The 27,109-nt window shown below is 36.9% G+C and overlaps 3 protein-coding genes and 1 non-coding gene across 4 annotated transcripts; 1 reads left to right on the forward strand and 3 right to left on the reverse strand.

Annotated features, from left to right (window-relative positions):
* Positions 1-2,748: 2,748 nt before the first annotated feature.
* LOC113769828 lies at positions 2,749-6,200 on the reverse strand. Its single transcript, XM_027314129.1, has 7 exons — positions 5,638-6,200; positions 4,580-4,720; positions 4,370-4,483; positions 4,107-4,280; positions 3,493-3,608; positions 3,192-3,276; positions 2,749-3,107 (listed from the first exon to the last, which is right to left on the reverse strand). Exons 1-7 carry the CDS (start codon positions 6,154-6,156, stop codon positions 3,102-3,104), a joined length of 1,155 nt encoding a protein of 384 aa, XP_027169930.1. The 5' UTR covers positions 6,157-6,200; the 3' UTR covers positions 2,749-3,101.
* A 730-nt stretch (positions 6,201-6,930) lies between these two features.
* LOC113772433 (peptidyl-prolyl cis-trans isomerase CYP37, chloroplastic) lies at positions 6,931-12,666 on the reverse strand. Its single transcript, XM_027317026.1, has 13 exons — positions 12,389-12,666; positions 11,104-11,361; positions 10,938-11,027; positions 10,738-10,833; positions 10,066-10,173; positions 9,782-9,831; positions 9,092-9,194; positions 8,821-8,874; positions 8,307-8,465; positions 8,091-8,213; positions 7,963-8,012; positions 7,731-7,867; positions 6,931-7,359 (listed from the first exon to the last, which is right to left on the reverse strand). Exons 1-12 carry the CDS (start codon positions 12,593-12,595, stop codon positions 7,735-7,737), a joined length of 1,431 nt encoding a protein of 476 aa, XP_027172827.1. The 5' UTR covers positions 12,596-12,666; the 3' UTR covers positions 6,931-7,359; positions 7,731-7,734.
* Positions 12,667-13,712: 1,046 nt separating this feature from the next.
* On the forward strand, positions 13,713-25,796 carry LOC113770562 (trafficking protein particle complex II-specific subunit 130 homolog). The gene is made up of 21 exons (XM_027315059.1): positions 13,713-13,892; positions 14,454-14,683; positions 15,451-15,632; positions 16,093-16,276; positions 16,584-16,674; positions 17,333-17,493; positions 17,942-18,031; positions 18,132-18,293; positions 18,427-18,488; positions 18,649-18,739; positions 19,490-19,653; positions 19,824-20,022; positions 20,655-21,200; positions 21,300-21,512; positions 21,729-22,119; positions 22,220-22,316; positions 22,410-22,494; positions 22,838-23,027; positions 24,469-24,761; positions 25,041-25,131; positions 25,245-25,796. The coding sequence occupies exons 1-21, from the start codon at positions 13,829-13,831 to the stop codon at positions 25,418-25,420; spliced, it is 3,762 nt and encodes a 1,253-aa protein (XP_027170860.1). The 5' UTR covers positions 13,713-13,828; the 3' UTR covers positions 25,421-25,796.
* Positions 25,797-26,687: 891 nt separating this feature from the next.
* TRNAQ-CUG lies at positions 26,688-26,759 on the reverse strand. Its single transcript has one exon. It is a non-coding gene; the product is annotated as a tRNA-Gln (tRNA).
* Between the last annotated feature and the right edge of the window lie 350 nt (positions 26,760-27,109).

Here is a 27,109-nt window from a genome sequence, read left to right on the forward strand (position 1 = left end):
GTTGGAACAAATTATTCCCCCACCTCTCAAAATGTATGAATCAAGTAAAATATGCCCATAAATGGGCAACATTAATGGGCCACGTTTTCTCGGTTTTATTGCTGGGCTTTCCGGACATCAACAACCCGACAAAATAACAGATTGCCTACCTCTGAATTATGCTGGTGTTACACTCCAAGCCCTTCAATCCAGATTTTTTTTTGTGACATTAATTAACTTTGATTTATACACAAAATTAGTTAGAACTGGACCACTACTTCTTCTAAATACTTTATGGTTTTTTAGCTATAATTAAAAAAAAAAACCACTCTATAGCAATTTTTCCGGCCATCAAATCAAAATATCTATCCTATTTTTGTAGATTAATCTTTGCAAAACCATCTGTTTATAAATTCTTTAAACTAGTTGATTGACATAGATGCCAAATTTACAAAAATTAAATTTTAATAAAAGGTACATCACACGCATCTTTGTGCAAAGATTACTCAAACAACATCCTATACGGAAGATTTATTTTTATAGTATTGAGTTTAAAATACTGTCTATTCAAAAAAACAGAGAGAAGAGAATTAGAAGGACAATTATAAATCATATTACTTTTTTTGGATAAATGAGAGATTTTGAATCCAAATCGTACTATTTTAACTTCCCTCGAGTATGCCGTCATTACAAATTCCATCCATTTTAGTACTCCACTAGCATCTATATCTATATATATTGCAGGGAGAGTTTTTAGGATGGTTAAATCAGAATACTTATAATTCCTCATTTTTTTTATAGAATTTTAATTTTTTAATTGTTATATATCATTTCATGTTTTTTGAATTTAAAAGTAGGAAGTGGCCCACTTATATAGGAATTTGATTTGAAATCTATTAATGTAAGGGTAAATAAAAAGAAAAATCACTAACTCTACTAAAAGTAAATAAGTAAATAACAATATATTTTACTCTTCAATTTAGTAATCTAACTAAAAGGGCAAATTATATAGAAAATAAAAAGAAAATAATATTCATTGGTTATGAATTAAAAATATCAATAATGGTACCATTTGTGAATGCTAGATTATGAAATCACTAAATAGAAAACAAAGTACTACTAGCCTAAAAAAACAAATTATGAATTTAAAGGGTTTGGGAGAATGGTGAAGGCAAAAGAATAGGAAATTGGGTGGCAAAAGTAGAAAGTTAAAGGCTAGTTATAGGCGAGAGAAAGAGAATAGCAAGGAGTTTAAAGAGTGGTGAAAAAAATTTTGAAAAAAAGAAGGTAAACTACTACAAGATTGGATGAAGAAAAAATGGAATTGTAAGGATATGACAGGAAGGATGACACCGTGGTAAGAGATCTGAAAGTCATAGAAAACGGCGGATAATCAATTAACAGGTAAAAGAGAGTGGAAAGGGTGATAGTTTTTAATAATTTTGAAAATTTTAAAAACACATCTTGCAAAGATTATTTTAAATCTATATTAAAATTTATGAAGAACATTATTCTATAAGCACTCAACAATTTTAGGATTACAAGATGAGAGAAAAATTTTATAAAATTGAGGAAAATGAATTAGTTATACTTTATATTTTTAATGTTAAAAATTTTGATATATGGGTATAACATGATATATTGATAAATAAGTTTACAATTGCTCTATCATGTAAATTGTTATAAATTAAATTATTGTATTCAAATTGTTATCATATGCATTGACAGACAATAGGTTAACAAAATTTGGTTTCAACTTATTTAAAATATTAAAATTAAGAAAATCTATTTTGTAAATAAACTTTTTTTAACATGTCAAGCATATGTTTTTTTTGAATATTTTTATTTTTTCATATATTTTATCCTATACTATAATAAAAAAGTATTATTTTGAAATGAAATATAAATACGTGCATAGCACTGGATCAAAATGCTAATTCTAATATAGCCTAAGGAGTATTTGACTGGGAAGTGGGAACGGATGAGAGCATCAACAGAAAATGCAATCAACAAGAGGCACGATCAAGGCATCTGTCGAAGTTTGACCAGTCAGTAATAGTGACCTGGTCAAGTACAGCAAAGTTCCAAGATTTACAACGGATCTCAAAACAGGAACAAAGTGTAACCCCAAGAGTACAACCAATCATAGGACTAGTCAAGTTCGCTTGCTTGCAAGTTCACAAAACGGAGAGCGATCCAATCCCTCTGATGGAGGTGACTATCACAGTGGAGAGGCTTCCAGTCGTGGCAGACGAGTCTTGGCACGGTCCAAAAGTAGCAACTCAAAGATCCCGTATTATGCAGGCTTCAAGGTTAGCACGAGGTTTGTATCCAGAGATGGTGTCCCTAGCGCCTAGATATTATGATAAATTTAGGAGAAAACAAGCCAAGAAGGAGATTCTGAGGAGAGCTTTGACGCCCCCGGTTCGCCGGCCGACCTTAAGGTGGTTGGATTTCAGGCCAACACCCAGCCGTCTTCGTAATATGTCCATGGAATGATCAAAGATTTGGTTGCAATAATCTCAAGTCTCTGCTTCAGGAGAGGCGTTTGAACGCTTTTTGTTGTCAAATCTCGATTGCAGATGGAGCACTAACTAGTTTCTGTATCGCTATTTCTTGTGGCGTCTGTACATATTCATGAGCTATGATTGATCCATGTAATTATTGCTTTCCGGGACTAATTATTAATTATCTTTTCATAAACCCAAAAAAGGGAAAAATAAAAATTCAGTACACAAACGTCAAATAGCAAAAAGCAAGTACATAGCATTTATTGTGTGTTATGTAACAAATCACAAGTAGATTTTTATTACTTGTTTTTAACACGAACTACAACAGATTATATATATACCAATGTAGGAGTCTGATATATAGCCCTGGCCAAGTGACTGATTACATATTTCGATGGGGAATTACAAGAAGGGCTATACATACACAATGTTGTTTACAATGGAAATTGAAGTTTATACTACTGTCATCTTCCCCTGCCATGGTAATTCAATGGATGCATATTTCCCCAGCAGCCATAATCCTTGATGTCAAAATTTCATCGTTCAAAATTTACTAGAGGAATGGGACAACTCTTCTTCGTCCCTTCTTCTTGCCTCTGGTCCTCCGTTCATTTAGTCCTGTGTGGATCGAGTACGAAAGAGATTAACAATAACATCGCAGAAAGCCTACACATTTATCTCACAAAGCTATCACGGGCATACCTTCGGAGTGCTTATTGATGCAGGATTGACATTTTCTTCTGCTGCTTGCTCAGAGATTCTAGATTCTGATTTCTCATTTGAATAACTAGAAAGAAGAGATTTCAAGGGAAGCAGAAAATAAGTCATCCAAAGAGCTAGTCATCCAAGTCCTAATATAATTCCTAGTATAGCACTACCTCGTAGACTCATGCTCCACATGACAATACAGAATTCCACTCCCCAAGGGGAAAAACGAAAAAAAAAAAAAAAAAACCAAATGCATGTGAGAAAATTGCTAGAACTGAATTGTGAGAAGACTTACGTTGAGAGTATTGTCACCCAAATAAGCTCCACACAATCAACCCAAAGAAGTCTTTGTTCAATTGGGATCACACCATAGGTTATAAGGTGAGCAAATGGCCACAGCTTCCAACCTGCCTGAGATTTGAACCACGGCGAAGGATGGAGTTAAGAGGGGCATACCAATTGCAGAATAACAAGTTCAATAAAAATCTTTGATTGGTACAATTAGAGAAGCTGATGATCTAGTTTTTCCACCCATTTCTTACTTCAAACTCCACCAAAATATTGTGAACACAACCTAAAGCAGCGCACTCTCATTAGTGCTTCCCCCAGAAGCAAAGACGAGACTACCAACAACCCTCACATGTATCAGTACAGGAAAAAGGAATAAGAAAGTCCATCATATGCCATTCTTTAGGTATGGTTGAACTAAAAAGATTAAAAGATTATAGTCTACCGATGCGAAGACGTATCAAAGGTGGAGACAACTATCATAAAATGATTGCTTCCCTTTGCAAAATATCCCACCAAAACCACTCAACTAAATCAGGGAAAGAAAACTCCAATACCAGACTGACATTAACAATTACATTAGCAAGTATCTCAGCAAAAAAGAAAGAAATGTCATCTTACAGTTAACATGGGCCAGAATGTCGCCTTCAATTCGCCAAAAATACTGGCAGGGGATTCAAGACGCAAAGCTCCCACAACCGCATAATAGATACTGTTCCAAACTGCAGACCAAAAGGTCTGGTCGAACAATACTTTAGCAGGAACGACCCACCAATCATCAGAGGGAAAAAGAGCCTGAAAATGACAATGCTTTATCAATTACTGGAGAACAAAAACTGTATATTAAGGTAGACAAAATGAAGATATCATGACAAAACATATACCTCACAGAAGTGATAATAATAATGAGAAAGTGATCCGTGTAGGGTAAAGCCAACAAGACCTGATCTGAACATGCGTGCTCTATCAAACTCAAGAAGAGGTTTACCTTCATAACACTGTGCAGTTTAAAGGATAAGGATTAACAATCAGGGTGTGCTTTGAGACAACTTGAAAAAGAATAATGCTGAAGCCTTGCAAAAGGGTGGACTAACCTGTGCAATCCAATCACCAACAGAATAAACGACCCCACTTATCATCATTTTGGCAAAAACTGGATTTGTTTTAAGAGCTTCTTCATACGCACTCCAGTTGTGTTGCGGTACATATCTCAAAATCTCATAAAGTGTCCATCCCTAACAGAAGAAAGAGAAGTAACTTCTTCTTAGTAGTCATTATTACACATGTACAAAACATTAACAGGTTGTCAAGTCCCTTGCCTGAAATGCAAAACATATGCTGGTACCTTTTTTTGTTCCATGGTTAATAATGCCATTTGAATGCATAATAAGCTATTAACGTTTCACAATAATAATTACTTGCAACAGCTTAACAAGTAGAAAAGGAAATTAGCTATAATGGCGTATCAACTCTCTCAACCCCATTCTCGTTTTCCCTAGAAGGCAGTGATTGCATAGCTTCATTTTCATCCCTTAAATTCTGATAGACAGCATAAAACTTTGACATATCTAATTGCATGAGTCAGATTATACAGTCAAATTTATCTCAAAAATTTTCATGTTAGATTGTCTTCTTGAGTCAAAGAAGCACCTATTTGTGACAATGAGCAAGCATCTTGTCACTAGGTTAGCAATGCTTTTGGGAAGTAATTTAGCCCACTTTTCAGAGCTTTTAGTGAAAGAATTGGACAGCCGAACTTGTACTGCAAAAAACAATTTTTTGTAAACGAATGAAGGCTTCCAGTCTTAAAGACGAACACAAACATCATGCACCACACATAACATAGCTTCACTGGAACCATGAAAGAAGTACAACAACACGAACCTTGTTATGATGATGATACCCAAAAATAAAAATATATGGGTTACAAACACAAAAGGAATAAGCTACTTAAACCAAAAGAAAAATAAACTAATTAGAGTATAACGTTTTTATGCATCAAGCAATTCCCTACCACGAATAGCAATCAAGCTTCATATCCAATAAATACACAGAAACAATCCCAAAATCTAAGAAATTTTACGATTTCCCCAACGGCTGATGAACTCCAGTCACATTACTTGGTACAAAGAAGAAGTATGAAATTACTCACATGCCAATAATCGCTGTCGATCGTGAGCAACTTAGTAACAGCAAATGTCCCAGCAGCCAGAACAATGGAAGCATTAATAGCACTATCCATTAGCCTCTCCATTTCCTGCTCCCCCTTTTCACCTTCCACACTGGACCCTGTTCCACCACCACCACTATATCCAGAAGATGATGTTGCAGCCTCAAAAGACAATCTCCCTTTGTTACTAAACCCATTCACTACTTGATTTACAATATCTTCTCCACTAAGCCCTTCTGTTTCTATCTCTACAATCCCCCCAAGAACCCCATCTTGTTGATCAGTGTAGTCACTGCTCTGTACTGGGATGATGTCTGGCTCATTGGACACCGAACCTACTATAAAGCTGGAGTCTTTATGATGCTTTGACAATAAGAGATTGAAGGGGTGGGGAAAAGATTGGATTTTGGAGGTGGGCTTTGGTTGAAAACATAGGCAGGACTTGGGTTTGGGGAGAGAGAGGAAAGTCTGAGGAGTGGTGAGGCTGTTGATGGAGGCCATGTTTGGCGTCTGGGGGAAAATGGGGGTGAGTCTCTCTCTCTCATCAAGCCGGTGAAGGAATGAAGAGGGCGAGCTCTTTATATGAGAGGTAGTTGATTTTGGGTGATCTGGTGTGATAGGGTCTATGGCTCTGCACTCTTTCTTGGTAGGGCCCGGATGATTCGGATCCTTGTCATGGAAATGTGTACAATCGGATGGATGAGAAGGAACCAACAACTAGGCTCTTAGTTTTGGGTGTAGGTCGAGGGAAGTCTACATACTTCGTTGGCAAGTGTAAACGCACCCATTTCCTTTGAATTTTCAATTGAATTTAGTTTGCTGACGGTTCAGTTTCTTTTAAGTTTTTTATTGATCCTTTTGATCCACCCCTTCTTTTTAATATAGAGTAGTAATAAGTATAAAATTCAAAACATATTACAGAACTTTTTTTTAATATAGAATAGCAATATGTATAGAATTCAAAACATCTTAGGGAGTTGTAAAGTAAAATTAACCCCTTGAGTTCACCCCTTTTCTTTATTGTAGAGAATAATGACAGTAGGTGTAGAATTTAAAACACATTGCAGAGCTTCTCTGTAGCACAGAGTAAAAGTAGGCGTAGAATTCAAAACATGTTATGGAGTTGCAAAGCAAGGTTGATTGAGATTGTGAAGTTGCAGGTTTTATGGCGGAGTGTCAAAGTGGAGCATCCCTCCTAAGTTATGAAATTTATGTTCGGTTTGTCTTATTCAGCTTCTATGATCAATGTGAGCCAGTGGGTCGTTTGGGCCTCAGGAATTTTATATTATATATGTATATATTTATATATTTTAGGAGACAAGATACAAGAAAACCAGACTCCAATTGCAAACAGAACAATTAATGTGGGATCCACTAGAATCTACTCCCGAATGTTGGAGCATCGTAGTTGCAGGTAGTCCACATGTTCTACGAGCAAGGGCCCTTGTAATAATTTCACAGTAATCTGTGGGTGACAGAGATGCTTGTTATTCATCTGTATCCATACGCATCGTATATATATTTATTGAGGTTGAGGATTTTTTACACTTCCCGTGGTGGTGGTGGAAGAAGTAATTGCCCTCTAGAACTTCAGCTTTGTGGTCCAGACTGCTACGATTCTTGTCAGCTTTTGGAAGTGTAGAGTCGACCAATTTTTGTCCAGATAAGATAAACGTTTGTCAATAAGAGACATGAGTTGAAGAACTGAAAAAAGAAGAAGGGGAGAGAAAAAAAGTAGTCAAAGCAGGCTGCGTGATTCTTTGTTTGGATGAGTTATTTCAATATTATCTGGAATAATTCCTATCCAAACATTTTTTTTTTTGTCTATTACGAACAGACAAGAAAGAAATTTTTTTTTTAAGGAGAATCAGGACAAATATTTCCTGGGCTACTTAAGCATCCAGATCCAAATAAATTGTTAAAAACCATTGCTACAAAGAGAGAATTTATAAAACAATTGAGTTCCAAAAAGATATGCATTGACAGATGGTAAAGAGTCGGAAGCATAATGCATTTGTGTATAAAAAAAAAAAAATGAATTTTTCAAAGCCAGCAAGCAATTTGAGAGCAATAACCGATTCAAAAGGATCTCTCGAGCACGTTATCATTCTTCGGTAATACAAGGCGATCTTGGCCCTCCATCAGTTTTGCAGAACGAATCACGTCACCAGTCTTAATCTGAGGAAGAGTTTCTCTTCCCAGAGTCGTATACCTACACCAGAAAATTAATCAACTTCAGACGTTATGAACATAACCAGAATTCTCTGCACTTGTCCGATGGTCTCGAGTTGCACATAAACTACTTACCCGAATACAGAAAATTGACCCTCATCAAAAGACAGACCACCTAAGCCAGACTGCCAAGATCATACACGATCTATTAATGGTTTCAGAGATTGACTAAACTGAGGTAAAAAAATTGTCATCAAACTTACATTTCTCTTGTTGTATAGATATATGAAAAACTGGTTAGGTGATGAATATTCCTCTGCGACATCACTATGGGCCATAGCAACGGCACCATAAACTGATAATGGTAGTACAGGTAATTCCCCGTCCTTCAATTAGGATTAACATGAACAATTACTTAAAAGAGTCAGAGACAAAACGGTGGAGACTTGACACTTGCATACACGTAGATGTTCACAAACCTGCACGCTTAAAGTCGTCTTGTAAAGAGGCTCAAATTGTCCTGATGGCTTTATTTCTAGTGGAACGCTGTAGCCGGTGCTATTTCCAAGCTCACCGTCTGAAATTATTGCTTGATTGGCACAGTTAAGCTTCACCCCGTCGTACGCCCCATCAATCACCTATACATAATTGAGATCGTCACCATATGATTTTCCGATTGCACAAGGCCAGAGAAACATCTACAAATGTCAGAAATGTGTTCAACAAACGAGACTCTAGAAGTTGATCAATCAGTATGAGAAATAGAACAAAAGTTGTGTATTGGCTTTCATGTCAGTACATTAATGTTTATCTCCAGTTCCCATGTATAGAGAATCACATGTTGGGTCATTATTCTCTAAGAAGTTCATACTTTTAAAGCAGTGTGTCATGTTAAGCAACTTACTGAGGAACAAAGAGAAAAATTCGAGAACAAGAATTTCTATGTCGTTCATATGGCATGTAACTGGGATGAAGGGAATTTCAGTACCTTACCAGCTTTGCAAAGTTCCCTGCAGTCAATGGAGCTGAATATCCATCTAAGACAACCTGAACATTAGTGAATAACCAGTTAAAGGAGTACGAGGGGAAGCTACAAAAGACACTTTTGTTGGCAGAGAATTATCAGCTCCACAACCAAAGAAAATGTTGTCAGTCTTAACATACCCTTCCATTATCCAGATCTCCACACAAATCAATTTACGACGATAAGGTATTACACTTCGAACAGGATGAGAGTCAGGACTTAGGATGGAGATTTAGTTACCCGTAATGTTGCAACACTTCTTGGTTCACCAGCTGCTTCGGGAGAAAATGTTGAACCATCTCCTCTCTCAATGGTAAATTCTACGACCCCTCTCCCTGTGAGCCTATTCAATATATTAACAATCAATTCGTTTGAGAAAGCATGCAAGTTATTCTACACAGTTTTGTCTTCAATATGCCTTTCTGATGTCTAAGAGCCGTATCATAACATAATAACCAAATCCAGCTCATTTCAACTAAATATTTAGGTGAAACTTTATGAGACTATTTTCCTATCAAAACAGTAACAAGAAGAATTAAAAGACCATGAAAGTTGTAGAGAGTATAGACAATTGTTGAAACACTAACTAGAGCTACCACAAAGAACCTTTGCAGTAATGGAGAAAGAGAGTATAATGCAGACAGCCATCAAAATGACCCATATAGCTTTAGTAACAATCACTTTACCTAATATTCAACTAATTTCAAATGGATCTAGCTATCTCTTCACAACAAACAGTTGCAAGTGCAGACTCCATTACAAAATTGACGAGTTCTGTGTCACATGACTATAACTTCAAATTGCTCAATGTGTTAGCTTCGGGTAGTTGCTTTTACCCTTCTTATGGGCTGCTTATCACAAGAATGTAAGCAAAGGAAACAACCAAAAGAACTAAGGAGCTGCATTATACAACTAAACAAGAAACATTACCTTGGATAGTTTAAGTATTCATTAGGCAACAAGAATGATAATCCTGGAGCCTGTCCAAAAGTACATGTCAGATTCCTTTCAAAAAGCTCACACCAAATAATTGACATATGGTAAACAAAAGAAAATTATGTGCAAGGAGTGTAAGTCACAATTGATAGTGTAATTTTACTCAAAAGTCCACCTTGTGAGTAGCATATCAATAACCAGGTGGCAGTCATTTTCCCACTTGCAGAGAACTAATACAATTATTAGAATGAGATAGAACCCAAAGACAATTGTAACACCTGTAATAACTCCAGTTGTGCAACAGTATCCAGTGAAGAGGCAAGACCAACTGATACTTTATCTGGATCCTGATCTTCTATACTCTGCAGAAGGCTTTGCAAACCACCCTGGAACAGAAATAGAAGTACCACTTTGCACTTCAATAACACCAAGAAACCACCCCATGAACTACACAAACTCTTGCCAATAAGTTGCAGAATTTGATTAAGTATACTGCATCAGACACAACTAGATATCTCATCCTAAATTATGTAACAGCCTAGAGGAAGTTAACAATGAATTGAAGAGTACATTATATGGACAATAATCATCCATTCTTCAGAATTCAAAAGGAAGAGGAATCATCACATGAAAAAAAAGGAGAAAATGGTGGTATTTTCCCTTGCACTTTGAAAATAATTCAAAAGAAATCAAAATCTCAAAATTACATAAGAGTCCATCACACTTGTGTTTGAAAATTAACTCGTACAAAAGTGAAAAAGCGGAACTTGCATAACATGGGAGAAAAGTTACAATGGTCATCACTAATCAATGCAAGTCAACTGGACATCATATAAACAAGTTTCTAAATATGTTTAAAGAGGACTTGCTATAATATGGGAAATGAATAGGGCTCTTTAAAAGAACCTATTCTTTCTTAATGGAGTATCAACAGCTGTATTTTTCAGTACCTTGCCATCTACTAGTGATGTATATAATGCTGAGCCATTCTCTCTCAGTTCAGGTGGTATGCTAGACAAAATTGATTGCTTTTCATCTGTTGCAATCTGCAATTGACAGAAAGTAGAACAATTAGAAGGTAATGAAACTAGTTGTAAATTGCTTCATCTTTCCCATACCTGAACACCCAAAAAAAGAAAACCAGTGGTACCTTAAGAGCTTTCCTCACGTTCCCCTCCATTGTTCCATATGGTTTTCTCTGTGGTATCCTTAGCAAGTATGAGATATCCTCCAGAGACTCCTGTAAGAAAAGGAAATAGTATTAGTTAGATCCCCCTATTTGAAGAAAGCAGTCAGCATAAACTTAAGTGACTAACCTGTATAGCTTTCATGTCAGTGTTAGCTGGAATTGCTCTTCGCAGAGCTAGTTCACCTGTCCTAGGAATTTTGGTTTCTGGGGAATAAAGAACTGCTTCAGCTGGAGAAACTGACCATGAATCCCAACCAGCTAAAAATACTGGGCATGAGACTTGAAGAAAAATGAGGATTCCAGCAAAGGCACCATCAAATCTCTTTACCGTCTGATCCCAAAAATTCTGAGTATAAGCAAGAGTATTACTCCAGTTCCTTGACTCCTGCATTACTAAAAGTGTCATTTCAGGACCCAGAAAAACCAATGAAGAGCAAGACAATAGTACGATTTACTTTGCATACTTCAAAACTCAAATTACAAATCCTGCAAATAATCTGAGGAGAAAAAAGACTTATAGTACCATTAGCACTTGCAAGGATGGTTAAGGAAGGAGGTGGATGCGTTTTAAACACCTTGAAGCAGAAGGCAGAACATTTAAAAAAAAAAAATACACCAGAAACTTCTTGTACATCTTACATCAGTTATACCAAAATTATACGATATTTATTGTCCTAGATTTCATATTGATCAGAGTCTCAAAGTTATAGCCTCTCTTTACTGAAATAAGGCTTAAGAACACTGTCCAAAAAATTAGTAACCAGAAGACCGAGAGTTATCGGGAAACAAGAAAGAGCAAAAGCACCTGTGATCAGTGCCTCATTCCAGCCACCCCAACATAAATGCCGCTGCTAATGAACAACGAGGAAAGGGAACCAAGCAGTTAGCTTGATCACATTTTCTAAAATGTCAATGTTAGTTGAATATCCCATATTGATATTCCAAGGATTTCCAGCCATGTATATAATGTGTTGGGCCACTCCACTCATTACCAATTGGTTTTGAGATGGAAGTCTAAGTTCTTTATCAGTCAAGATAAGCAAAACTTTCTTTAACTCGAATTTCGGTGGGTAAGAACTAAGAAGCAAAGAAGTGACTTTCAAAACTTAAAACTGACCGTTTTTTCCTTTCTTCCTTTAAATTTGGTTTCTGAATGATAAAGCATCGATGTTTATGAGCATTTTGGGAGATCGATGAAAACAATCAATCACACTCAGTCCCAATCAAAAAACACCATGACTTAATCGAAAATGTTCTGGCTTTTGAATTCATATGGATCACCCAGGAAAATACCTCTGAAAAGGATAGAACTTTACCACTTAAAGATCCACTTATTTTTTATCTAAATAATGAAATTCAGAATCAGCAGTTTGCAATATGGAACTTCAATAAATAGCTAGGACTGAACTAACCTCAGAAAGGTTCTTTTTGGCAAAAATGCAGGTGAGTTTGGGGTGAAATGGTCTTCTTTGTGGGAATTGAACTAGTCCATTAAACCGAGCCAAGGGAAATGCGAAATGGGGTGTTACAAAAGTATGCTTAGGACAAGATGGAGTGGACGAGATTTCGAAAAAGAACCTTGTTCGAGAGGGGATGGAGAGGCATAGAGGTAGAGCCATAAAGGAAGTTCGTTGTTGGGGTAGTTGTGGAGGTTTTGGCGCGCCTCATCCGAAGCCTATCTCTTTACCTGTGCCTTCTTCTCAGGGTACTATAGCAAAACAAGTCAGCACAAGAAAGCTGAAATGTCCAACCTACCACGCTCACAAATCTAATTTACAAAAACTTTCTTCAAAAATAAAAAAATGCTTTCTTGTTCTTGGTATATTATATTGTGCAAGTGTATTTCTTTTTCTTTTCTTCTTTAAATCCATTTTTCTTTTCTTTTTTTTCCTTCTTTTGGAAACATGAGACTAGTCACAAAAAGAGCAGAATCTTGTATCACATTTGCACCAATCTTGAGACTAGAAAGGGAGAAGCATTATCGTGAGAGGTTAAAATACAATAATAACAAAAACTTAAAGGGGTTATCTCTTATTTGCAAATGAATTGAAGGATTATCATTTCAGCACTAGCTGCCACTTGAATTCTTTCTAGTATTGTTATATGGAAATAGTCAACCAAAATGAGATAAAGAGTTTAAACCCTTCTTTTTTTTTCTCCCTCCTCAAATATTACCTATTTTTATGTCATTAATCAACAATTGTCTTTGCCTCTTAAATGACATGAAAAGGTTGAGTTAGAATTCAAAAAGAAGAGAGCATTTTGCTACATGCACGCAACTTAAACTTTTATTCCTTTCATAAGATTATCTTTGATTAAGTTTGAGTTTATAATAGTAAAAGAATGTCTCACGGTGCATATTATTAAATAACCAAAATTTAAATGATTCAAAAAAATAGAAGTATAAATTTATTGCTATTTTCGCTTTTCTACATGTATGTATACAACTATTTCCTTGACCATGTAAACTCAACTTCCCAAGTACAATACACAAAAAAGAATTCTAAAGAAAAGAAAATTAAATTAAAAAAACCAAGTTAAAATTTTTGAAGGGCCAAGACGTAATTAAGCTGAAGTAAAATAAGGCGTGATGATACCCGAAACCTTGGTAAAATTAACTAACAGGTGTAATGTACCATACTAGGTGGTAAAATCCCAAAATCGACGGAACAAGGAAATCTACCACGCCACCCGGCAAAGCCCCACACACACTCACTCAGCACTTGCGAGGAAGAATTTCAACTCGATTCAATTCCATTCTTCTCTGTTGGACATTTTACCAAACACTTACTTGTACCATTTCCTTATCGATCACTTCTCAACTTGGTGCTAATGGTTTCCGCCGATCTCTGATGGCCAACTTCTTAGCTCAGTTCCAGAGTATCAAAACCTCATTCGATCGCATCATAATTGCCGGTAAGAACTAGAAACTATTCCCTATGGAAAGAAAAACAATGTGCCTCCGCCCGCCGCCGGGGGGGGGAGCTCACTCGCCCGTTTTGAATTCAATTCGAATTGGGATTTGAAAATGCTGTTCTGCTTTGATTAGTCTCCTTCATCTATAGGCAAATGGGTTCCTATTTGAAAGAAGAAAATTTTAGTTTTTGCTCAAAATTTCTTGGTATGGTACATCTGGATTGCTTAATTTACTAGTATTGTATTGGTTCTGGATAGCATTCTGGATTTTAATATTTCAGGGCAGAGTTGTAGTGATTTGCGTACATGGGCTTGAGATTGCATTTTTAGCTTACTTCAATTTTGTCACTAATGAATATTAATCTGAAAGATTGCAAAATGATAGTCTTTCGAAAGTTGATCCCTGTGGATTCGCCAAAGAGGGCATTAGTTACTAGAAGCAGCTGAAGTGACGGGAGCAGTGAACCAAAAATATCAAGTTACTATTTTTTCCTAGCTATTTTGGTCGATATCTTTATAAAGCTATCCTGGACTCATTTTGTAACCGGGAATACTTTTCAGTTGAAGATGTGAGTGATTTGTGGCCTCTTGTCAAGAAGGGGTTTGAAGAAAAGTTGCCATTCAAAAGAGCATTTCTGAATAACAAGACCCGTAATTCAGTGCTTGTGGATGATCTGCCTGCGGAGTATATATTGACAACAGATTCAAGAATTCGTAGCCGGTTTCCCCAAGAGCAATCGCTGTTCTGGTTCCGAGAACCATATGCTACTGTGGTTCTTGTGACTTGTGAGGTGCATGAAACAATTTCCTGATCATCTATTGGTGTCTTTATATGATGTATATGGTAGAATTGTTAAATGTTGCTTCATAAGCAGTTATACCATCACATATCTGACATGCTACTCAATGGGAGCCCACGTATTAGGTTGCACTATAATTGGTTCTTACAATGCAATGTCCTAATTGCACTTTATTGATTGATTTTCGTCATGATAAATTCAGATGGAGTTATACTGGAGTAAAAGGGGTTTAATTTAGCCAAACCCAAGCTTTTGACTTAAAACAGAGACTGTCCATTTCCTTGACATGGTTTAATTCCATATGCTGAGACACATTAAGGAATAGAGTCTAGATCCAAAACATGAGTTTTTAATCTTAAAAAAATTAAAAGAATAAAAAAGACCATGAACTTCAAATTTGCTGAGTTACGAGAGGGCTTAGGAAATAAGGTTAATCTTTGTGAATGGCAAAGTAGAATTGCCAGTAACATTTTCTCATGCCAAAGTGCTTTTCACCGATATTCTTATATTCCTAGAGTTAGCGATGGGAAATATCATTCCTGGACCATCTTCTGTGCATTATTTCATGTTGGTTGAAGCTTTAAATGGATTTATTTTAAATTGTGATCTATTGCGGTGCGTTAGTGACTGTGATACACAGTAATACGGTAGGGGTAGGTAGTTCTACAATCTTTTTCATTCTGCATTTCTGTTTTTTACCTTATTCTGATTTTGTTTTTCTTCTTCTGCCTCTGATGAAAATTTTCTTGCTTTGCTAGGATCTTGACGAGTTTAAAACTATTCTTAAACCACGCCTGAAGCTAATAGTTCAAAATGACGAACGGGAGTGGTTTATTGTTTTTGTGTCTAAAGCCCCAGTTCACAATGATCAGGCCACCAAGATGGCCAAAAAAGTATACGCCAAACTTGAAGTAGAGTTCAGCTCAAAGAAGAGGGAAAGGTAAAGCTGTAATATTGAAAATTTAAATAAGGTCTTTTATCGAGCAATAATACAGTTTTTATTTAATAGTTAAGTTTTTCTGGTTAATGTTGCATTCATATTTTGATAACTCAATTTGATATTCTAGTCTGAATGTGGTTAAATTGCGTAGAGTTCCTGTCATTACAAAACCAGCTGGTTGGAATTTGAATTGAAGTTGTCTTGAAATTGTTGATTCATTCATATTGTCGTCTTCTTTCTCCTCTCTCTTCCATCATTTGCTGTCTATATTTTGACCACAACATAAGTGAACATCAAGTAACTGAATAACACAATATCCAAGCTAATTCAGAAGCTTGTTATCGACTTAAGAGGACATAAAATATGGAAAACTGTGGCTTGTGGTTTTTGGTGATAGAAGGCAATGTGATCACTGCAACCCTATATACTTTTCTGAAGTGCTGATTATTGTTTCATTCAGGTGTTGCAAGCTGGATATACATGGAATTGATGCAAATTTTTGGGAAGACTTAGAGTTGAAAGTCACGGAATGCATAAGAAATACACTTGATCGGCGGATTCAGTTTTATGAGGATGAAATTCGCAAGCTTAGCGAACAGCGCTTTATGCCCGTATGGAATTTCTGTAACTTCTTTATTCTTAAGGTATGATGGTTGATGATGTTAAAGAGTATGCTTGTGGGTGAGGGCTAGATTACCATCAGCAATCAGTAGTTCTGTTTTAATTCTGCAACAGTAATCATGTAAAACGTAGTGACTTGTTGAATGTCGAATGTCTTGCCACTCCTCTTTTCCCCCCTGTTGTAAGTGGTATTAGGCTAGTGTCTCCAGACTTATAGTCTTCAGCGTTCTTACATGTTTGCACACTATAGGCTTATCATATACAACTGCTTTAGTACTAGCATTCTCATTCTAGGTTTTTCTGTTGCAACTGCATCATGTCTATTTGCAGGAAAGCTTGGCTTTTATGTTTGAGATTGCTCATCTCCATGAGGATTCATTGCGGGAGTATGATGAACTAGAACTCTGCTACCTGGAAACAGGTACTGTAAATTGTTGTATTGTTTGTTTTTATTGAGGATAATTTGTTAATAACTGATGGTTAATGGTAGCCATGCACTTTGAAGCTTACTAACTTAGGGTCCAAATCTACTATGACTCCTAATTGATCCGTTATGACGCTATGGTTAATTATTCATCTAAAATCACTTAACTTTCACTTCAGAGATGGTGCTAAAATTTTGGATTTGAATTAAAAATTTTGATTTTCCATCTCCATTGACGGATCTCCACATAATTTTGACATAATGCATCAGTTACATTCTTCAGCTACCATTATTGGTTGATGACAGTTCTATTAAGTTCAGCAAATATGCCTGTTCCCTGTTTTGTGAATGATCTGATTGCTGATTTTGTCAGGACTAATGAGGCAGTTTTGTCAGGTAAACTGAAGAAGTATATACTTAGTAATTTAGTTGTTAATCCCTTTGTCATGAGTTTTTTTCTTTGTTCCTGTTTTGGAATTTTTGAAGTTTCTATGGGAAAATGATTCATAAAGTTGTCCTATATGCTGGATCTGGCTATTTTCATAGGTCCACTTTTCTATAAATTTGCTAAGCTGCCTGGTCTTCTTCATTGGTACTGTGATCCCTTTCTTTTAAGAGCTGAGGAATTAAATATATGTCTCTCTGTGTCATGTAGTTAATATTAGTGGGAAACAACGGGAATTTGGAGGTATGGACCATGGTGATGATCAAGCTGCAGTGCTGAACCTGGGAAAGAAAGCACTGACACAAATGGTTCAAGACGATTCATTTCGGGAGTTTGAATTTAGGCAGTATCTGTTTGCCTGTCAAGCAAAGGTGTGCAAGACTCACTATGACTAGCTTAGGTTGGTAGTGCATAGGATACACCAGCTTTTCTTCCATTTAAACACTTCCTTAAGTTTGATTCTGGACAATCTAGATTTGGGCCATATTTGGACTTATATTTCCCTTGTTATCTATTACTGTTTGGTTGTTCGACGGTCTTCAACTTGATATCATATTACAAAAGCTTTTGATTGAAGTCACCATAAATCTTGATTTATCATATGGATCTATCCCGCTGAGTTATTTGATTCCATTTCAATTGCAAGAATTTCCAAGACCAATTTTTGAGGTTGATAATGCTTTCTTGGACTTAGCTTATGCTGTATTGCTATTTCATGGATGTTTTAAGCGTTTTGTTTCTAATAAGAATTATTATCTCATAGGCATTTTCTTCTCCATAAGTTGGTATTGACCTTTGTGTTGTTACATCATTTTTTAGCTACTATTCAAGCTAAATCGCCCATTTGAGGTTGCATCAAGGGGTTACTCATTCATTATTAGCTTCTCAAAAGTGTTGGCTCTACACGAGGTAGTTGCTAACATTATTTAAATTATTTGTCTTGTATCTTCACTCCTTGTACATTACTTTCTTATTTGTTTATTTATTTTTGGTGGTACTCTTTCCTCAGAGTGTATTACCCTTCTGCATGCGTGAAGCATGGGTAATAAATGCTTGCTTGGCTCTAATAAATGCAACTTCCTCCCATTACAAAGATGGGCTAGCCGCAGCTGATGTAGAACAGGAGTTTTATCGTGTTCAAGGGGATCTTTATTCTTTAAGTCGTACTAAGGTTGTTAATCTCTCTCAAGTAAATTTGCACTGTTCTGCACACACTGTTTGAGTGATTTCCTTCATGTAAAATCACCAGATATCTGCTTGCAATTTTCTGCTCTTTTCTTATGATGAAAGAATGGATTTGGCAGTTAATGCGACTTGCATATTTAATTGGTTATGGATCAGTTATACCAAGAAGTCCTGTGAACAGGTAGCTGGACAACTTCCCTTGCTCCAGTCAACCCTTTCTCTTTTCTATAAATTGCTTTTTCAAGAAACATAAGGCTGCTATGCCAGTACACTTAACATTCCTATTCTACAGCACCAGGGTTGTCCGACTTGTATGCTGACAATTTTCTTCTCTTAAGCAGTGCTTCGCTCAGCATGCTGTCATGGCCTAAGCCAGCAGTTTGGCCTTCTCTTCCACCTGATGCTTCGTCAGAGGTGCTTGTGAAAGAAAAGGTGCCTTTCTGCACATGGTATCTAGTAACTGGACAGAAGCTTCTTTTTCTTTTAAAAGAATGAACTGCTTATATGGTTGAAATCGGGTGTCAATTATTCTGAAGCAACTGTAAAGGTTTGGTAAAGATGCAAGAAGTTAAGACAACTTTATCAAATAGTATTACTCTCCCTCCCACAAAAAAAAAGTGGAATAATACTATTTTATTACTCATGTTAAGTTGAATCTATATTGCAAGTCATGTTTATGCTTGAGTACATTTTTGGTAAGAAAGTTTTTAATAAGGTTCTTTCAGATAATTAGTTGAGCAGTGCAAAACAATCGTCATAGTAAGTTAAATTGAATATAGTGGTTTGGCCTGATTATAAGCCTAGGTGAGACTTTACGAAATATGATATTCCATGGGAAAACAAGGAATAATTGGAGTAATCGAGGGAGATTATGGGACCACAAGCTACTTTCTGCTTCTTAAACTAATGAAAAAGATTATAGAGCCAATCAACTTTTCTTGATACTACTTTCTGTGAAAAATTTGAACTTTCACTTCGGGAAAGTAGCAATGACTAGTTAACTGATGTTTGGTGGACTTGACATTGAAACTGAGACTATTTCATTATAAATTAAGGATTTTCAGTTAATAGCATGCCCTTCCTGGAAGCATCTGAGTTTTTTATAGTAATTTTAACATGTATCATCCTCAACATTGTTTGTCATATCGAAATTAAGCTTTTTGTATGAACTTTTATGTGCAGATGATTCTTCAAGAAGTTCCACAGGTAAAACACTTTGGCATCCAGAGGAAACCACTACCCTTAGAACCAACTGTACTTCTACGTGAGGCAAATCGCAGGAGGGCTTCTCTTTCTGCTGGAAATGTGTTTGAGTTGTTTGATGGTCGAACAAATGCTGCCGATGGGTAATGAAAACTTATGAAACATGAGTACATTGCTAAGATTTCTTCAGTGGTAGTGGTGGTCAACAAGCTGCTGCCATTGAGGAAGCTAGTTAATTGATCTTGTCTATCTGATTCTTGTGGTCCTAAATTATTTCATTCGTTCTTCCTAATTGATTTTAATTTAATAACAGCTCAACTTTACTCACTCCATTGCCTAAAGCACATGCTATATCAATGTCACGAACAAATTCTTCACCTGGAAACTTTGAGAGCATGATTGATCGACCAATGAGACTTGCAGAAATTTATGTTGCTGCTGAGCATGCTTTGTGGAATACCATTTCTGATGCAGATCTAAGGAAATCACTATCCTCTACAGAGGAATTTGAGGTATAAACAGTTTATTTATCCTAGGCATATTTATTATGTGTCCTGCGGTGCTAAGGTGTGGATTAGTAAAATACTGGAGCCCTGCAATACTTAAAAGAAAATCTGTGCTTCCATCATGTAAAATACTTGTCTCTGCTAGTTTATGATAGAACCTTTTATAAATGATCGACAGCTATGTGTGGGATAGTTGACAGACAGAACTATCTTAATAATGATCTTGCTTTTTCCTATTTTGATTACATGTTTTTGGTTGACTTGGTTTTGGTTTAAAATTCAATTTATTGAACTTAATGGTTCAAGGAAATGCTTTATAATTTTGGCCAAGATTAAATGTTTGTTTGACATTGATTTGTCTGAAGCAACTGGCCCAAGTCAACTCTTTCTTTTTTCGTTTTTTAGGAGCCTCTTACTTTCTTCGTCTTTTACTGTTTTTGTTGGTTTTTTCTATTAGCGGTTCCAATCTTCCAAAGTTGGTTTTTTTCCAACTTAAAGATAAAGAATAACTATACAGTTGGAGATTTTTCTGTCGTGTTTTCATTTGTATTTTCCTGGTATCCAGTTTCAAGTTCAGTTGGCCAATCATTGTTTAATCTCTCTTTTTCATGGTTCCAAATCCTTTCCCTATTGCACAGCAAAAATACCTGGATCTGTCAAAAGGTGCTGCTGAAAATTATCATCATTCTTGGTGGAAGAGACATGGAGTTGTCCTTGATGGTGAAATTGCAGCTATTTACCATAAAGTTGGAAATTTTGATCTAGCTGCCAAGTTGTATGAGAAGGTTTGTGCTCTTTATGCTGGTGAAGGATGGCAGAATTTGTTGGCTGAAGTTCTCCCCAGTTTAGCAGAGTGTCAGAAGATACTCAATGATCAAGCTGGCTACCTGTCTTCTTGTGTCAGACTGCTGTCATTAGATAAAGGATTGTTCTTGACCAAGGAACGCCAAGCATTCCAGTCTGAAGTTGTTCGTCTAGCTCATAGTGAGATGAAACACCCTTTGCCTCTAGATGTATCCTCGTTGATAACATTTTCCGGCAATCCTGGGCCTCCATTGGAGCTATGTGATGGGGATCCTGGTACCCTGTCAGTAACAGTTTGGAGTGGATTTCCTGATGATATTGTTCTTGACTCTTTCAGTCTCACGCTGACGGCCATGAACAGTGCTGATGAGGGCGTTAAGGTTTCCATTCTTCATTTTTAAATGCTAGGTCTCAGTCTTTTGGCAGAAGATTATTATTATTATTATTATGGAAACATGATATTTACTTTCAAATTTCAGGCATTGAAGAGCTCCAATGCTACAACCTTGAAGCCCGGTAGAAATACGATCACAGTAGCCCTACCTCCACAGAAACCAGGTTCTTATGTACTGGGTGTTCTCACTGGGCAGATTGGTCAGTTGAGATTCAGATCACATAGCTTTTCCAAAGGTGGACCAGCAGACAGTGATGATTTTATGAGTTATGAGAAGCCGACAAGGCCTATCTTGAAGGTAGTGTGCTTTTCATATGATAGAGAATTGTTGGCAAAATCTTGCTCAACAACTTCATATATGTTTGATATTAAGGATAGGATAAATCCACTAGCTCATTGATCTCCATTTACATTAATTTTTTCATATTTACTTTTGAACCTTACAGAGGGTGGAAAGGCAGTTTAATACTTAATTTCTAATTGATATCATTATTCGAATGGAATTTACTATCAGGTATTCAACCCGAGACCTCTGGTTGATCTTGCTGCAGCTGTCTCATCCGCTTTGCTGATGAATGAATGTCAATTGGTTGGCATTGTTGTCAAGCCAATAAACTACCCTCTTAAGGGTGCTATACTGCACATAGACACTGGTCCTGGTTTGAGTATTGAACAGGCATATGGAATCGAAATTGAGAGGTATGCTGATGGATCCCGTGATGCATCTGACTTTGGTCCCTCAGAGTTATCTGTAGATCATGAGGCTCATGCTTCGGCAGAAGCTAAGCAGTTGACACTCCACGATGGAAAGATTGAGTTGCCTGATTGGGCAAGCAATATAACTTCTATATTGTGGATTCCAATGCGTGCTATCAGCGAGAGATTGAATAGAGGAACACAAGCAGGTTGAATCTAGTTTTGCTGTTGTTTAATATGCTGTGAGCAGGTATTATGTTTTAGTTTCTCATTCTGTGCTGCTTGATGGTTTTTCTTTTAATTTATCAGGTGCTGCAGTTTCACAGAGGCAGAGTGTTGTGGATGGATTACGGACAATAGCTCTGAAACTTGAATTTGGTGTATCATGTAACCAGACATTCGAAAAGTACTAGTATCTGTTCCATTTTCCCATTGATTTTTCTCTATTCTGATATTCTGTTTTCGAACTGATCTGGAATAGTTTGGCACCACTCTGCAGGACCTTAGCAGTCCACTTTACAGAGCCTTTCCATGTCAGTACACGTGTTGTAGATAAATGCAATGATGGTACTCTGCTTTTACAGGTACAAATCCCACAGTTTGGGATTCACTTTCTTCTGATTAGTGTCATACTAGTTTTGTTTCGATTAATATATTTCCTTGTCAAGCATCATGCTTTTGATTTTTTTTTGAGGTTCCTAAGCTGCAGTACATCAAAATCATCCCAACAATTAAGCTCTGCTTGGTATTAATTTTCTCTACAGGGCTCAGTTTCTAGGGTAGAACAAGTAACTCGACCTGATTAACTATAACTGATTAGCCTCCTTCAGCAATGCCCGTGGAACTTATGTGTACAGTCAAATCTAGATTTAATACTTGAATGTAGAACAATTGTCAAAGTTGTGACTAAGTCCATGTCTCACCTAGGTGATACTTCATTCACAAGTGAAAGCTTCACTGACGGTCTATGATGCTTGGCTGGATCTTCAAGATGGCTTTACTCATATTGGCAAAGGTGATAGGAGACCAACTTCTGCCTTCTTTCCACTCACCATATCTCCAAAAGCAAGAGCTGCAACTTTGTTCAGTATAGGTCTTGAGAATGCATTGCCCAAAGGTATGCCTTTGCTTTTGTTTTGGTCTCTCTTTCATGTCCTTTTTATCTTCAAAAAGACATCACACATGATGCAGTGTCCATTGACTGCATTTATTCCTGAATGTAAACAGTGAAGGAAGAAATATCAAAGTAAGCCGTCCAACATTTATATCCAAAGGATTGTCGACTTTTTTGTCGCTATGATACAGAATATGATAATACAGGAGGCTACAGTACATAAAAATATGCTTATAAAGATTTATCCTCTAGTTTCAGATAATGTAAATTTATTAGACACACATGTTGATGGACCTTGAAACATTAATAGCTGTATCTTGGTAGGAGTGCCCTTATTGTTAAAGGAATCTGTAACTAGTCAGGAAGCAAATTTTACCTCATAAGTGCAAGTTTCTTAAGGAGATTTCTTGAAGAGTTTTTAGTGCCCATTTCAGCCAACTCTCCATCATCTTTCTTTGGCAGAGCAGCATGTATTTCTACAGTGCTCGTTTTTTCCAATGATGAAGCGTGGCTAAGTGATCCAACTCACATTGGGCCTGGTGCCCGGGTGGTTTGGCCAATAGTGGGCCAAGAAATATCGAATGGTGATGTGGGCAGAGGTTTCCGTGGAATACAAATAACTTCCGGTTTTTGTTTTTCAGATTTGGAGAGCATCTGGAGCAACTAGTGAATTACAACTCTATTGTACCACAATTGGTGCACATTAATTGCCAAAGAAGTTTTTGTCAAGCACTTATAACCGTCTGGCTTAACTGATGACTGAGAAATTTCTGACTGGAATCTCGTGTAAAATGATTACGTGTAATTTGGAATTTGGACATATTTTTGAAACTAACAGTTTGTGCTTTTAGATAACACTAAGTTTATCTTCTTGGTTATGCTGCACTGCTATTGCTGCATTATTTTATGGAGGGGTTGGAATGTCTTGGCTTGATACTTTTCTTGGTAATGCATTTGGGCACTTAAAAGTACTTATTACTACACTGTACTGCTTGATGAAGCAGAATGTAAGATCATTTGATGTTAGGTGTAGTTGTGGGTTCTTACTGGGAGATAAAAGTTGGAAATTGAAGAAAAGTTCTATTGATGCTTATCCAAATTGAGTCTTCCCTATTCAGTGGGGCATTCCTTCATGTTAGTATCTCTATGAACAGTTGAAGCTTTGTGTACGTTGAACTATAGGACATTTTATCTGGAATTTCTACTCAGAGATTTTAGCATTCCGGCTTGTCCTAGAATAAGGATCAGAATACTTGAAATCAAATGCTTAGACTGATTATTCACCCCCAAAAAAAAAATTGCTTAAACCAATTAGAGATTCTATGTGGAAATGAGACGTTCTTTATCCCTGAGTATGTATAGTTTTGTGCATGTAAGCAAGTCAGTTGCACTCTCTCTCTCATTTGTTGTGTGTTCCCTCAAAATTGTTGTTTTCCTTGTGCAGATCAAGTAGAGGCAGTTCATTCTGATAGCATACTCAATATACAATATGGAATTTCGGGTAGTAGAACTCTTGGAGCCCACACACCCATGGATGCGAAACCTATTGCCTCTGATGATTCTGTGAAGCAGTTGAATTTCAGGAGTGCTCTTGTTTTGCAGCGACCCGTACTGGACCCTTTCCTTGCGGTTGGTTTCCTACCTCTTCCTTCAAGTGGACTCCGAGTTGGCCAGCTGGTGACAATGCAGTGGAGAGTTGAGAGGTTAAAAGATCTTGGGGAAAAATCAGAAAATAACGTAAGTCCATAGTTTCTTCTTTCTGTTATTACTGTCACTAGAATGTCATGTAGGAAGCGGACTTATAGTTTCTCGCTATTGATGATCTGCAACATTAGCGAGGAGATATTATGCAAGCTATTCATCCTTATCCTAGATTTCCTTGTTAGTAGTATTTGTAGTCCTAAAGCAAGCTGGCAATGCTGATTTTCTTGCTATTGAATGTTTGATTAGCATGGGAGCTTGTGGTTTCTTCATGTTCATTTGCAAACTGCTCATGGTTATTATTCTTGGGCACAGGATGAAGTACTGTATGAGGTAAATGCTAATTCTGAGAATTGGATGATTGCCGGGAGGAAAAGGGGTCATGTTTCGCTCTCCGCAAAACAAGGTATCTTTTTGACATTTTCTTTTGCTTGCTTTTGACATTTAAATTGTGCAAGTTGCCGTCAGTTCTCAATAATAGGCACTACCCTTCCTGAAAATTTCTTGGTATTTGACCAGGTTCAAGGATGGTGATTTCAATATTATGCTTACCACTGGTTGCTGGATATGTGCATCCCCCTCAACTGGGTCTGCCAGATTTGGACGAGGCACATATAAGTTGCAATCCTCCTGGCCCTCATCTGGTCTGCGTCTTGCCCCCAACTATGAGCTCTTCTTACTGTATCCCCACATAACAGCTCATGAATTATCTTCATGTCACTCTGTCTACAACTGCCTTGTTTCCTGAAGACTGCAAGGTTAAATGTGTAAGAGACAAAGTAGCCAGTTTGGTCATCACTGGGACTTTTGTACATTTATGTTCTTTACACTGTAGGAAGAGTACCTACTACTTCAGTGTACTAGTATTCTGCGGATTGTAATTTTTCCTTCGCCTTCTGTACAGTTTGAGTTTTACTTGTACAAGAGTGTTTCAAGCGGTACAACGAAAACCAAACAGAATTGAGAGTTTGTGGCATTTTGATGGCCAGAATCTTCTTGTAGTTGGAATCTTGTCAGGAAATGGAACCATGAGCAGGGACAAAAAAATGGTATATAGTCAAGTTGGTCATATTTGCATACCATGTTGGATTTTCAAATTGATGCTAATATTTGTCTTATTTTGTGAGCGTATTATGTTGTGGAACTGTTGACATGCATGCGTGCATCCCTTAAAAGTGCTAGGCCTTCTGCTTGTTGGTACGAGTATATACCATTGTAGTACCAACTTGAGTCGCGCCTCTCTTCATTGCCAGTAGGTTGGCTGTCATGAGGTAGGAGGATCTGGATATGTTGTCAGCAATGGGAATTGAGAGGTAAGGAAGGAAGATATTACGTAGACGTGCTGAAAGTAACTCTCTCCGATTTAATGATTTCTGCCGTCCCGGCTTTGGCATCTGATTCCTCGCGCTCTGCTACGGCATAATCAACGCCGTGAATTGTTGTTGGAAACAAATAATGCAGACTCGAAAATGGGAGGATGTTATTGACACCCCCGAAAAAGTCCATTCTCCCTTTAAAAGTAATTCATTGTTGGAAACAAATAATGCATGTGAAAATGAAAAGATATTATTAGCACTCCCAAAAAATCCTCTACCACCAATATTATTATTTCCCGTGGAAATGTGATTGAAGGCATACCATAATTAGCATATTTTAAGCATTGTAAGTAGGAGATTTGGTTAAGGATGAACTAAAGGTTGGGGGCGTACCATAGTTAGCATATTTCAACCACTGTAAGCAAGAGATTTGGTTAGGATGAACTTATGATTGTGTTTAAAGGCTTAGCATGGACTGCAGACTCGTTAATTAGGCCCTCAACCTAAAACAACTAGAAAAACCGATAATCAGAAGAAGGCTTGCAATCTTTTGTGGATGGCCGTAAGCCTGCCCTCTCCTCACACGTGCAGTCTTCGGAAAGAAAGCCTACGCCATTTAGGCCTTAAATAAAATGGTGTCGAAAACAGGTCCCACCGAGATTTGAACTCGGGTTACTGGATTCAGAGTCCAATGTCCTGACCACTAGACCATGGGACCTGGTTGTTTCGTTAGGTAAATTATTAATTAATCATTTAAATATATGTCATGCAACGGACGAACACCACATGCCTTTCCATGCATGCCTTTCCATGAAAAGGGAATGCATCTTAGATACACTCTTATTAGGAGTTAGCTAATACTTCTCATACATAAAATTTATTCAATGGTTTTTTGCATTTTTCATTCTAAACTTGTTTCATTCTTCTCCCTGTAATCCTAGGACTAGGTTTGTTGTACAATTGTCCATACAATTTAAGATCAGATCTGACCGCAAATCGATTAAGTCAAATTTAAACTCTCAATTTCAGAAAAAGTAAAATAAAATTTAAATTGGATCACCCATACTA

The sequence above is a fragment of the Coffea eugenioides genome, chromosome 5, assembly GCF_003713205.1.
Source record: "Coffea eugenioides isolate CCC68of chromosome 5, Ceug_1.0, whole genome shotgun sequence".
NCBI classification, from domain to species: Eukaryota; Viridiplantae; Streptophyta; class Magnoliopsida; order Gentianales; family Rubiaceae; genus Coffea; species Coffea eugenioides.